The sequence below is a fragment of the Cicer arietinum genome, chromosome 4 (assembly GCF_000331145.2).
Source record: "Cicer arietinum cultivar CDC Frontier isolate Library 1 chromosome 4, Cicar.CDCFrontier_v2.0, whole genome shotgun sequence".
Lineage (NCBI taxonomy): Eukaryota > Viridiplantae > Streptophyta > Magnoliopsida > Fabales > Fabaceae > Cicer > Cicer arietinum.
The window spans coordinates 17,120,594-17,132,601 of record NC_021163.2 but is presented as its reverse complement, the minus strand read 5'-3'; the positions used below and the strand labels follow the sequence as shown (position 1 = coordinate 17,132,601).

At 31.6% G+C, this 12,008-nt stretch overlaps 2 protein-coding genes across 2 annotated transcripts; one reads left to right on the top strand and one right to left on the bottom strand.

The window, feature by feature from the left end:
* LOC101505438 (uncharacterized) lies at nucleotides 1-3,165 on the top strand. The gene is made up of 4 exons (XM_004497144.4): nucleotides 1-189; nucleotides 271-380; nucleotides 900-1,160; nucleotides 2,758-3,165. The coding sequence occupies exons 1-4, from the start codon at nucleotides 60-62 to the stop codon at nucleotides 2,950-2,952; spliced, it is 696 nt and encodes a 231-aa protein (XP_004497201.1). The 5' UTR covers nucleotides 1-59; the 3' UTR covers nucleotides 2,953-3,165.
* A 228-nt stretch (nucleotides 3,166-3,393) lies between these two features.
* Nucleotides 3,394-10,750, bottom strand: LOC101505114 (uncharacterized). Its single transcript, XM_004497143.4, has 14 exons — nucleotides 10,514-10,750; nucleotides 9,591-9,702; nucleotides 7,076-7,188; nucleotides 6,845-6,967; nucleotides 6,553-6,752; nucleotides 6,341-6,416; nucleotides 6,127-6,213; nucleotides 5,872-5,952; nucleotides 5,107-5,139; nucleotides 4,969-5,022; nucleotides 4,804-4,845; nucleotides 4,441-4,519; nucleotides 4,278-4,348; nucleotides 3,394-4,076 (listed from the first exon to the last, which is right to left on the bottom strand). The coding sequence occupies exons 1-14, from the start codon at nucleotides 10,676-10,678 to the stop codon at nucleotides 3,975-3,977; spliced, it is 1,338 nt and encodes a 445-aa protein (XP_004497200.1). The 5' UTR covers nucleotides 10,679-10,750; the 3' UTR covers nucleotides 3,394-3,974.
* Nucleotides 10,751-12,008: the final 1,258 nt, after the last annotated feature.

Genomic DNA, 12,008 nt, shown 5'->3' with positions numbered 1-12,008 from the left:
GAGGTGAGGAGTAAGGGAGTGTTTTGTTTTGTTTAGTTTAGTTTAGAGAGAATCTGAAAATGGAAAGTTTGAGCTCATCTTCTTCTTCTGCAACGCTACCCTCTTTTTCCATCTTCTTCCCTTCTTCAACTACAAGAACTTCCCTTTCTTCTTCCAAGCCCACTCACTTTCGTCTACCTTCTTCCAAGCGTGCGTATTAGATACTCTCTCTCTCTCTCTCTCTCAACTTTTATTGATTTCATTATTATTATTATTATCATTTCGTTTCAGGTGATGATGGTCACGATTTAGACTCCAAATCGAAATCAAAGGATGAGATCAACAACATCAACCTTCCAATTCTTTCTCATCGACGCCTCTCCCTTTCTCCTCTTTCTAATGTATCTATCGATCTTCTTTTCCTTTTCCTATTCATTTTTTTTTTTGTTTTTTAGGTTTCTTCGTTATTATTACAATATTCAATTCATTTGTCTCATTCCTTTACCAAAATAACTCAAAATTATCAAATTATGCACAAACATCTTTTCTCACATTTTATCTATGCAATTCCAATGAAAAATTAAGTCTATTGTCTAAATTTACCTAAGTAAAATTAAATGAGGGCATTTTAGAAATACTACTCTTAAATATGAGAGATGATGTTAAGTTTTGCTTATATTTCATTACGGAGGACTACTTCAATCAATTTCTCTGCCATAAAACAAATATCTGAAAATTCAAAAGGTCAGTCATCAAGAAAATATTCAGTTGTCACATTCATTTCTCTAAATTTGAACTTCACAGCTAAAATATCTGAAATTTAAGAAGGTCCTTTCATTTCCATTATATGTAATGGATGAAAAAATTTTGTTTTTTTATTTTGAAAATCATTCAATTCTGATCAAAATTTGTGGGGTCAGGATGCGGCGATGGGGCTGGTCTTGAGTGCTGCTACGGGTAGAGGATGGACAACAGGTTCAGGGATGGAAGGGCCCTCTGTTCCTGCTGTTGGCAGTGATGATCAATTAGGGACAGGGAACATCTCCACTTTCCCATGGTCACTCTTCACAAAATCCCCGAGGCGAAGGATGCTTGTGGCTTTTACTTGTACCATCTGTGGCCAGCGAACTACGCGCGCTATTAACCCTCATGCTTACACTGATGGCACTGTTTTCGTTCAGGTAACATTCTGTTTTTGTTAACCTTAACCTCTATTAAACTGTCAATCTAATTTTTGGATTTCAACTGAAGGAGCGTTTGAACTTAGCTTATTTAAAGTTTATTTTAACAAGCTTCTGAAATTAGCTTATGTGAAGCTTACCATCCATCCCCTGCTCAATTTATATTCACTCCCCAAATTCCATTTTTACAATGAAAACAAATATCAAATAGATTTTCAACACATAGTCAAATAGCTCATTGATTTTAAGCATTTATGTCATAAGCTCTTCTCGGTTTTTATTTTGTTTTGTCTATAAACCCATGTCAGTATATATTGAAAGATTTCATTCTGTCAAGTGTGGTTCTGCAAGATGCAACGATTTTTTAGGAAGTAGGAATATTATACACCAAACCTTTTATGTATGTTATATTATATATGATCGGAATTTTCAGACAGTGGAGCTTTGCATAATGATTTTGTAGAGCTTAACTGCTCAAAGTTTGGTTCTATTATTTATGTGAACTGTCATGAATTGCACAAGACAGGCACTTTGTCCGTTAAACTGAAATACCTAGGTGAAAGCTATCATACATAAGGGGAAATCCTGAACGGGTATTAATAATTTGACGATGATATTGGAATATACCATTGGAGTCTGAAACTTAAGATATCAAAGATGACAAGCATAAATTGCCATATGGTTGCAAGACTTCGAGTTATCCCTTAGAATTAGAAAAGCTGATAGGAATATCAACACTTATGTTTCAGTATTTGTTTGTAATTCTTTGATTCATTAAGACTAACCCTCTATAAATAACTAGGGAAATCCCATATAGATTATGACTTGAATCAAATTGATTGTTTTTTTAATCTTCAACAGTTAACTAACTTTTCCCCTTGACATCAGACGGTATTCTTGTTGTTTAATATAACTCTTGATGCAATCTCATATTATTTTATGTTCTTTTAGGTTTTGGAATAATTTGTTGTTTGTGCAAACCAAAGAGACTAATGACTTTGAGTGTACTAACTACTAAGTGTGAAACCAAGCAGATTCCCTCCTGCTCCTCTCTCATGAAATTTTATTATTATATGAAAAAAGAAAGCATGTATTTATTGGTGACACGTGCACTGTACTAGTAGGAACATGGCTTGCCACTCATCACCAAGAGATGAGTATGATCCTGTTCTGCCAGAATTAAGTATATTTTCAATATTAAAACATTGAATTGTGGGATTATTAAATATTAGAGAAAGAGACTTGTTAATTTAGTGCTTATAAATTTGATAATATCATGATTATAATATTTCTTACATTCTTTTTTTTGTATGTTTAACAAATGTATATCATATCCGTTCAATATATTGTTACATAGTTGCCCACAATATATGACTGGGAAAGTCCAGTTCAACCCTCCTGGTTCCCGGTTGAACTTAAAATCTTAAAACCAGCTCTAAAAAAATTGATGTGGATATTGTAGAGGGACAATTTTCAATGCAAAAAAGGGATGTAAAAAGTAGTGTACGGGAAAAAAAGTGAGAATGTCATGTCCAATTTCTAATGAGAATGGAAGGAAAGAAAGCTTACCATATATTTGTTTTTCCATTGTTGGCAGTGCTGTGGGTGCAATGCGTATCATAAGCTTGTGGATCACTTGAACTTGTTTCAGGAGACGAATTGCTATCTGAATTCAAGTTTTAATTATAAAGGTCCTGGATGGGATGATCTTAAGTTCAGGTACATGGACATAGATAGCGACAATGATGATGATATATTCCCCGACAATGATGATATATTCCCTGTTACATGAATGAATTGCCAGATTATGGAGCATATATTTTCTGCCTCTGATCTTAAGGAATTTTAGTTTAGGTGTTGTGTATATTGTTTATGTTTTCATGCTTAATAGTAAAGTTTGTCAGAGGATTGCTTTGTATAGTTATATATTAATATGTGCATGTATAGTTGTACTGTCATGAATTTGATAATGTACAATATATTACATAACTATTTCCTTTGCTTCTCTTCATCTTGTCAAATGGTTAGGATCAATTTTGTTTGACTCTCAGCCATTGCCCCTTGGCCTATCTCTGAAGTTCCGCTATAATAAAAACCTTTTTAATCAGTGTGTTTTAGCCTTGTTTCCTTACATCATTTTATAGCGCTATACTCAGAGGTGTAAATAATATTTCAATGGACTGATCAATATTTTTTTTTTAAAGAATTTTTCTCAACAAAAAGAAAAGCTTAATAATCAAAATCAATCATTACATTACAAAGTTCAAGTTCACACTTGATGTCAATCATCCATAACATGAAACATACTAAAAATTACAGTCCTTCACTAACTTATATATAGAAACATAAGTGTCCAACGGGCCCCGCTAGCTTGAGGAAACTCCCGGAAAAATGAAGAACAATATAAATCTAAGGCTGTATGAATGCAAGAAATAATATTGCTAAGTTTTGAAGGTTTGAGACACAACTGATGAGACACTGTGGCTCATAAATACATACCACATTTCCTCTTGATAATTGCAGGGAATTCTGTGCTTTACCAGTTGGTTCACCCGTTTACTATTTTCAAAACCAACTTAACTGAACCATGTTCCTTTTTCTGTAATTCACCATTGAGAATTCTTGGTTTCCACGTGTCAAAGCATACATATTGTCAGTAGAAGTAGAACCTGTACTTAAAGTATGGTTCCTTCCCTTTTTTTGCTAACTTATCTCTGATAGGCTATGTACAACAATTTTGCTTAGGCAAAATGATGAATGAGATATTATGTTTGTTGCTTCTGAGCACAAACAATAAGTAACTTATATCCCAGCTCAGACCAAGGTGTCTGTGCAGCGGTTACGGTTACTACTAACTTTATCATCCACAATAGGAGGAGGAGCACGGATCATTAGACTAAGGAAAAATGCTGTCATCTGAAATACAATGTGATATGTTAACTGCATGACCAAGGAAAACGTGCAAGTATGCAACACATGTCCATGATATCAATATTCTAGACATAATAATGTCACTCTTAATTTAAAGGGTAGGACCAATTCTCTGGTTCTGTAATGAAAACAACTAATAATTATCCCCTGTAGGTGCTGAATATTGAGGTCGAAAGATCATCTTACCAGGATTAGCCCAAGGCACATTAAGCTGAATCCAGGAAAATTGAACGGTGCATCTTCTGACAGGAATAAGGCTGCATACCATGTAAAAGCTCAGTTTCTGATTTCCCTCTAATTCAGTAGTACTACACGTGTTCATATATTTTGCTCCTAATTATAGTTTTACCTGTCAGTGGACTGAAAATTAATGGAGAAATGATGTTGGCGACCGAAGTGATTCCTGAGAGACATCCTTGAACCATTCCCTAAACCAAAAACTAAACTACTAAGCATACAGAGATAAGTTAAGCGGAGTTCTCACTCAATGCTTAATCCGACTGTTTAATTAAAACGATTATAATTGGTTTTATTGTATGACTTTTCAATATTAATTATAATCTGAACTTTCTGAGCCAATCTTGTATTCTCAAACTAACATACTCTTTCAACACATTTTTATTATTAGATAAAAATCACATGTATACCCCCATTCTCTATTTGATAAAACTCGTGAATTTTACTCAACAATAAAACATAATTAACAGGATACCTGTTCATTAGGTCCGACTTGTTTGGATGCAATGCTGGTTATCTGTGCCAATTGTGCAGTGAGGGATTAGAGTATGTATTATTCCGAAGTATCAAAACAAAAACAAATATAATATATGATAGAGATTAGAGAAAGTAATAACATATACAAGTAAAAGACACTTACTGTTGGGCGCACAAGAACACCTAAAACGGAGAAACCTGCTAGAGCATATGGTACCTGCATGATTTTCAAAAGCCTTGAAGGATTGTTTGGCAGAATATAATAAACTTAGCAAATGACAAGCTTTTTGAAAATACTTACCCATGCTGACCAAGATATACTGTACATAAAGATCTGCATAGCATAATAAACTAATCATGAGGTGACTTAGAAAATAAAATTAAGGAGAAAACAAACTAGAATGAAAATTGCATAACTGCTGTGATACTACAATAATTTTATAACTAAAGTTTTGTTTGAATTGAATCAATGCTAACTCTGTTAGTTTTTGCTAATTGTGTTAGTTAATATTATTATTAGTTGTTAGTTGTTAGTAGTAAGGTTGGTTTAGTCTTTTCTATTATCTACTATATATACCCATTGTAACATTAACATTGTAAGCTTTGTTCATTTTCTATTGAAACCCTAACCTAAGGGTCCTTCTTCCTCTCTTTTGTTCTTCTTCCTCCTCTATGATTTTGCATGCTCACCATTGTTAACATATTAGTCTATATGGATTCACGAAAAACTTAAGTGTTACCGGTATTGAAATATACTACTAGGCACTAGCATAGCATATGGTTCAATTGGATTTGACTCCTCTAAAATAAATAGATATTAAAGTTAGACAATCAATGGTTGATACTTCAACTTGTTTGTAACTTTTGATACATATATATACAATATCAACTACTGATTTGTTCATCAACGATTGATATTACTAATGTGATAAATTTAGAGGAGCCGAATACCATATTACATATGGTTCAATCAATTCATCAATAGTATTATAATATACTACTAGCATGCTTTCAAACAAGAAATGAAGAAATCCAGGGAACTGTCAAATGTCAGGCTTGAACTTACATTTATGCAGGAAACAAAGAGCCCTGTTGTGAGCAACTTCTCCTCTCCTACAGCAGGCACTAATATGGGCATGAGAAATAGCTGGGAAATAATTGCAAGTACAAAAAACAACAAGAGGTTAGTTAATTAATATGAGTAATTAAAGTGTAACATTTCCAATCTTCCATTGAAATATATAGGGAAACTAAAAATGTTGAACAGATTGAAAGAACACGTCAAATTAAACAAAACACTTAAACTAGGAGTATGGCGTACTTGTGTCAAAGTAGCTCCAATCCCGCTAATCATCATTAAATCGGCAAACTGGTTCTTGTTGTATTGAAAACGCGCCTTCAAATAATACTGCATGAAGCAGGACATTTATTTCAATTAGTTACAGAATTTGAAATTTGTAGTAAGATTATTGCTTCTAAAACCATGCCATGTCATTAATTGACTATAATCAGAAATAGAGAAAGTAAAAATTTACCAGCAATACAGCCATCAAGCCACCATCTGCAAGACTATTGAAAAGTAAAACAATTCCGGCTTGTGAGAATGTAGGGCTGCAAAAGTATAGTTTGTAAGATAAACAACTCTATCAAATAAGCTGCTTGAGTTGGTAACAAATAAGAACATTCAAAAATGGATTAAATTCCCTCAATGCAAGATATGTATACATATCTTCACTGCCTTACTTACCTACACTTGAGCAAACAAATTACATCTCCCATTGAAGGCAGTTTCTTAAATGTTCCTGTTGTCCTTTGTGGCATATCATCCTCACATTGTTGAATGCATGGTTCCTCTACCTCTTTCAATAATGGCTGCCTCATAGGTAAACTTTCCTTAAGGAAAATTCTCATGTACACCAATGCTATCATTGAGAAGACTGAAGCAACCTTCATAAACCAATCACAAGTACAGAAAAAAATCAGAATAGTAATATTATGACAGATACCTCAAACAGCTAGCAAATGAATTTTATTTTAACCTGAAATGTCAAAGCTGGAGATAGGAATCTAGCAGCCAAAGTTCCACCAACAAATGATGCTGATCCAACACCAGCAAGTATTCCGAATGCCGACGCTCGTTTCCCAACTGGAACCTTGTCTGCCTAAGAAGTAATTCAAAATTATTACATAATGTTAGTTTTTTTTTTTTTAATCATTTATGTGTATGAACTTGATTGAATAATAGGTTTATGGGACTGTGAAGTTAGTACCACATATGCAAGAGCTAGGCAATGGAAGCTTCCTTCGCCTGCAATGGCAGCAAGAGTTTTCACCACATAGTATGCATAGAAGAATTTGGTAGCTCTGCTATATGCTAATATGGCTGCATATATACAACATTAATTTACTTAATTAGTATTTATGCCAATTAACCTTGATATAATAATGAAGTTGTAGAAAAATTGTTATTAGGAACAATGAATAACATTCAGTTAGGACGAACTCATGAACACATATAAATACAATTTCTAACAAGTGTACTAATAACTTTTGAACCATTTTATGTTCAGTATCATATTTTCCAAATTAGCAACTCAGGTTAGGTTAGAAATATGTTACTAAGATAATTATTATTGTACTTAACTCTTAGCTCAACTGACAAATATCAAAACTTATTTTTAAATTTGGATATTGAATTATTCATAGCATTACTATATTTGTCGGCACGAGTTTAGGTTATGATGTATTTGGAAGCCACGATCAAATGAGTATTTTATAGAAAGCTGACAATGAATTCCATTAATGATCGGATTGTCAAGGTCCATGTGACTGCATCAAATCCAATCCGATTATTTTGGGGTATAACATACATATAATTCAATAGCCAACACAAATTATACAAAAAGAATATTAATAATTATTGGAGGTCACTATATTTGATGAAGGAAAACTATGAAAAGCAAAAGGATTGGTAACCTCATGATCAAAAGGTTCAAAATGGCGTTGAGTGCCAAACAGTAAGGAGATGAGTGACGTATTAGCACACCTTCATGATGGGTGAGCATGTGCTTCTATGTAGATGAGACATCCATAATTAGACATCCCACTAAGGGAACACCAGAATATATTAGCATATACTGTACATCAATGGTTCATTTTTACTAAGTTTTTTTCTTTTTTAGTTCTTTCACTTCCTGTCGTTTAAGAGGTTTCGATTAATTATTAAGATTTGTTTTTTGTTCTTTAATATTACAAAACTAAACTGTTTCGTGAAGAAACATCAGTGAATTTTTTCACTTAAACTGCACTCTTAATTATACAATTACAGTCATTCATATTGATTCTTTTAAAGCATTTTTTTTAATCAAAATTCAAAAAGCACTTGACTTCCTTTTTTTATTCCACCTGTCTCATATTGTGTATTGTTTGAAATATCTCTCTATCTCAAATTATTAAAGTAATTGTAAATATATAGTAAACAAATAATAAATTAAGTACAAAATATATTTTTGTCGTAACTTTTTTTCATTAAAAATTAATATAAAGAAACATTTTTAAGAAATATCGGCATTACAGATGATAGGGATAGGGTAATTAGGGGTGGACAAAGTTCAGTTCTGAACTAGAACCGTTTGAAAATTGAACCGAACTGATTTTCAGTTCGAAAAAATGAACCGAACTAGTTTTCAGTTCAAAAAGCCGAACCAAACTGGTTTTACAAAATGGTGAACCGATTTTTTATTTTGAACCTAACTGAACTGGTTTAACTTAATTTTTTTGTTCATATAGGCCAAATTATACATAATTACCCCTAATTACTTTTAAAAAAATATATTCGGTTCAAGTTCTTTGAAATAAAAACTAGTTCGGTTCAGTTTTTTTAAATTAAAAACGGATTATGTTCGATTTTTTAAAACTGAAAACCGATTCGGTTCAGTTCTTGTTTTAAAAAATCAGTTCGAAAACAGTTAGGTTTTCAATTTTTATAAATCAGTTCAGTTTAAAACCAGTTCGATTCGGTTCAGTTCAGCAGTTTAGTTGAATTTTTGGTTTTTTTAACCCCTAAGGGTAATTACTAAGCATAACAATCTTTTTTTAATATTATGCAACCACTGTACTATTAGTAGAAATAGCTTTGAATTTAAGCAAGTTATTAGCCTAAACGTTTTAGAAAATTCAAATCCGAATCCTCGTTGTAATATTATTTTATTAAATTTTACTTACTTATGTAGTCTATTTTTCTCGAGAATCAAATAATAAAGTAAAAAAATTATAATTTAATGTTAGTGGCTAGTGATGAAACTAGTGATAAAATTATTACCATTGGGATTCATATGAGTGAGCTAGATTTCGAGCATAGAAAAGAAAGTTTTGATTTTTTATTTGAGTGTAAAGTATAAAAGATCTGTATAGCAGAAGCAGGTGGTGCGTCTCCATAATAGTAATAGTAATACAATATGCGCATTGTTTCAACTAATTATTAATTCCCCTATAAAAAGCACCAGGACCATATAATAAGAATAGACATATGCTTCCACCTCAAAGTCCTCAACTAAAATCTGACTCTCGTTAATAATAGACTAAACTATCATTCTAATCTTTGAATGTGTGGTGGTGTTTCTTTTATCATTTATTTTTTTTATCAAAATTTAAATTAATTTGTAAAAAATACAATTTACTATTATAAAAAAAATTTAAAAATATAATTTACGGTTGAAATAGCTTATAATTCTTATAACATTATACACTAAACTGAAATATATATTAATAGTAGACTAGTAGTACCTTGAGGAATGAGAGACACTGTGAGAGGAAGTGTGATCAACGCTTTCCTGCCGTACCGATCAGACAAATTTCCAATTAAAGGTGTGGTCACCACTGATCCCACTCCAATCATCTGCCACATCCATCAAAATATCATCAATTAATTTTTAATCACTTTAATTTGTTATATTGAATATCATTATCAATTTTTTAATTTTCATAATTTAACCAATTAGATTTTGTATTTAAGACTTGAGGTAGTATATCCATTGCTTGATTTAGAAGAAAGAGAAATAAGAACCAGAAGAGTCGTGGTCATCAAAAGCCACACTTTCTTTGATAATATGTGATTTAACTTTTTTCCTTTTCTTGCCGAAAACATCTTTCTTTTTTTCTTTAATACTAAAAAAAACAATCTTTTTTTTTATCCAATGAATTTAATATCTTTCAAGCTAGTGACAAGTATGTATGACCTTTAAAAAAACAAGATGCACACTGCAAGAGCTAAAAGCTTAGCTTAGGTAACTTGCAAGTATGTTTATAGTTCCTAAGAAAAAGACACATCGCTTAATTTAATCAATAAATGACTTTCAACTAATAATTAACACTAGTAAGCTCATAAGTTCATGATTTAGACACACACAAACTTAAACACAATTAAAAAAATATTTTACTTCAAATTTGTTTATACTAATATTTAAATTGATTCCGCGTTTTTTAAATCACTAACCAAACTAACTACTTACAGATAACACAGAAATGACTTAATTTGTATATGCAGGGACGCTTATGAAGAAAGAAAAAAACACGTGTACTTATGCAAATTTATATAATAGATTAGCAAGAAATTTATATAAAGAGCATTGTATCTAAAATCCAGATATCCAGAAATGAAGTGAAAATTGAAAAGCAAAAATATGAGAGAAGAGAGAAGAGAGACTAACAGCATGCTGGAAACCAGTGAGGTAAATGGCAAGAGAACATTCATCTTGACCGGGGCAAAGTGCGGCCATGGTGACGTCGGTGATAGCCGGAATGACTATTACTCCGCCAATGCCTGCCAGAAACATTGTGACTAATAAGTGAGTAAGGCCTGTTATGCCCTCCATAGATAAGCTTGAATTGAATATTTGGAAGTTGAAGGAGTAGAGAGACAAAGAGTTTAGTACTACTCACACAATGCCCACTCTGTTCTACTCAATATATAATCCGTTTCGTTATTCGGTTGCTTCTACAATTAAACTGATCTATGGCCCAGCCGTGGGCCCGCCCGGACCCTCTCTTTCATTTAAAAGTTAACTAGATATTAACTCGCGAGTTGCAATAGAATTTAATACATTACTGAGTATAAAATAATAATAATATGTAATTTAAAAGTAAAGTTAATTTTGTTTTACAATATATTATATTTAAGTGTTGGTGTATTTTAAGGTAAATATATTTTTTTAATTATTATATATAACTTAGGTTTACTTTAGTACAAAAAATAAAATAAAATATTGTTGACTAATACAATTAATGTAAAATATATTTAAATATGGAATTAGTTTATTCAACCTTTTTAATTTCATTGAAGTAGTTCTTCTAATAATATATTTGTTAAATAATTATTTATTTCTTTATTGTTAAAGTTATACATTTAGCTATAATATTTCTTCATTTTATATAATTTTTGTTAGTTTTGAAAATTCGATTTTTAAATTTATGTACTTTTTCACGTTTTCAATTTTATATGTTCATCCTAATTTTGTCGATCTCACTATCCATGCACTAAATAATATTGTGTGTTTTGTGATATATTATAATATTCATTCATGAGTGATAGTTTGTTAAATTCAAAATATTGAAATAATTCATTCGTGTGTGCATTGGAATTGTTCAAATAATTACTTGACACAGTCAAGAAACTTCAAGAGTGGTTGAAAAAATTATAGGCAAAAAAAGTTTGTGAATGTTTAAGACATAGAAAATTTCGAGTCAATAATGAGATAGTTATAAGTTCTTCATTTCTAAATATTTAATATTATTCTTTTTTTTTTCAATTATGCTTTGTGTTTTTTTAATTGTAAAAAGCAAAAAAAAATTATGGGAGACACATTCAACATAGGAAAAAAAAAACTCATTTCCAATGTAATAATATTGATATATGATCTTGAACAATAATTGACAATAGAAAAACAATATTATTGAAGTATCTGTGAACTAATGGTGTGTCACACATAGGGGTGGAAATAGGTCAGGCCAGACCAGACTTTGAAAGGCCTGAGTTTGGCATACGATTAATTTTTTAGACCTGAGCCTGACCTACGGCCTATCATAAGCTTTTTTTTCAGTCTGGGCTGGCCTTTTTAAAAGTCTGGTCTGGCCTGAAAACCTATTTAAAAATCTTATTCATATTAAAACATTTAAATGCTTTACTCATACCACATACTCTCCACA

Bases quoted from the DNA above. Each gene is read 5' to 3' on its own strand.
- LOC101505438 (XM_004497144.4), top strand. From the start codon at position 60: ATGGAAAGTTTGAGCTCATCTTCTTCTTCTGCAACGCTACCCTCTTTT. The intron at 381-899 runs GTATCTATCGAT...TTGTGGGGTCAG, and splicing joins CCCTTTCTCCTCTTTCTAAT to GATGCGGCGATGGGGCTGGT. The intron at 1,161-2,757 runs GTAACATTCTGT...CATTGTTGGCAG, and splicing joins ATGGCACTGTTTTCGTTCAG to TGCTGTGGGTGCAATGCGTA.
- LOC101505114 (XM_004497143.4), bottom strand. From the start codon at position 10,678: ATGGAGGGCATAACAGGCCTTACTCACTTATTAGTCACAATGTTTCTG. The intron at 6,753-6,844 runs GTTAAAATAAAA...TGGTTTATGAAG, and splicing joins CTCCAGCTTTGACATTTCAG to GTTGCTTCAGTCTTCTCAAT. The intron at 6,417-6,552 runs GTAAGTAAGGCA...ATACTTTTGCAG, and splicing joins ATTTGTTTGCTCAAGTGTAG to CCCTACATTCTCACAAGCCG.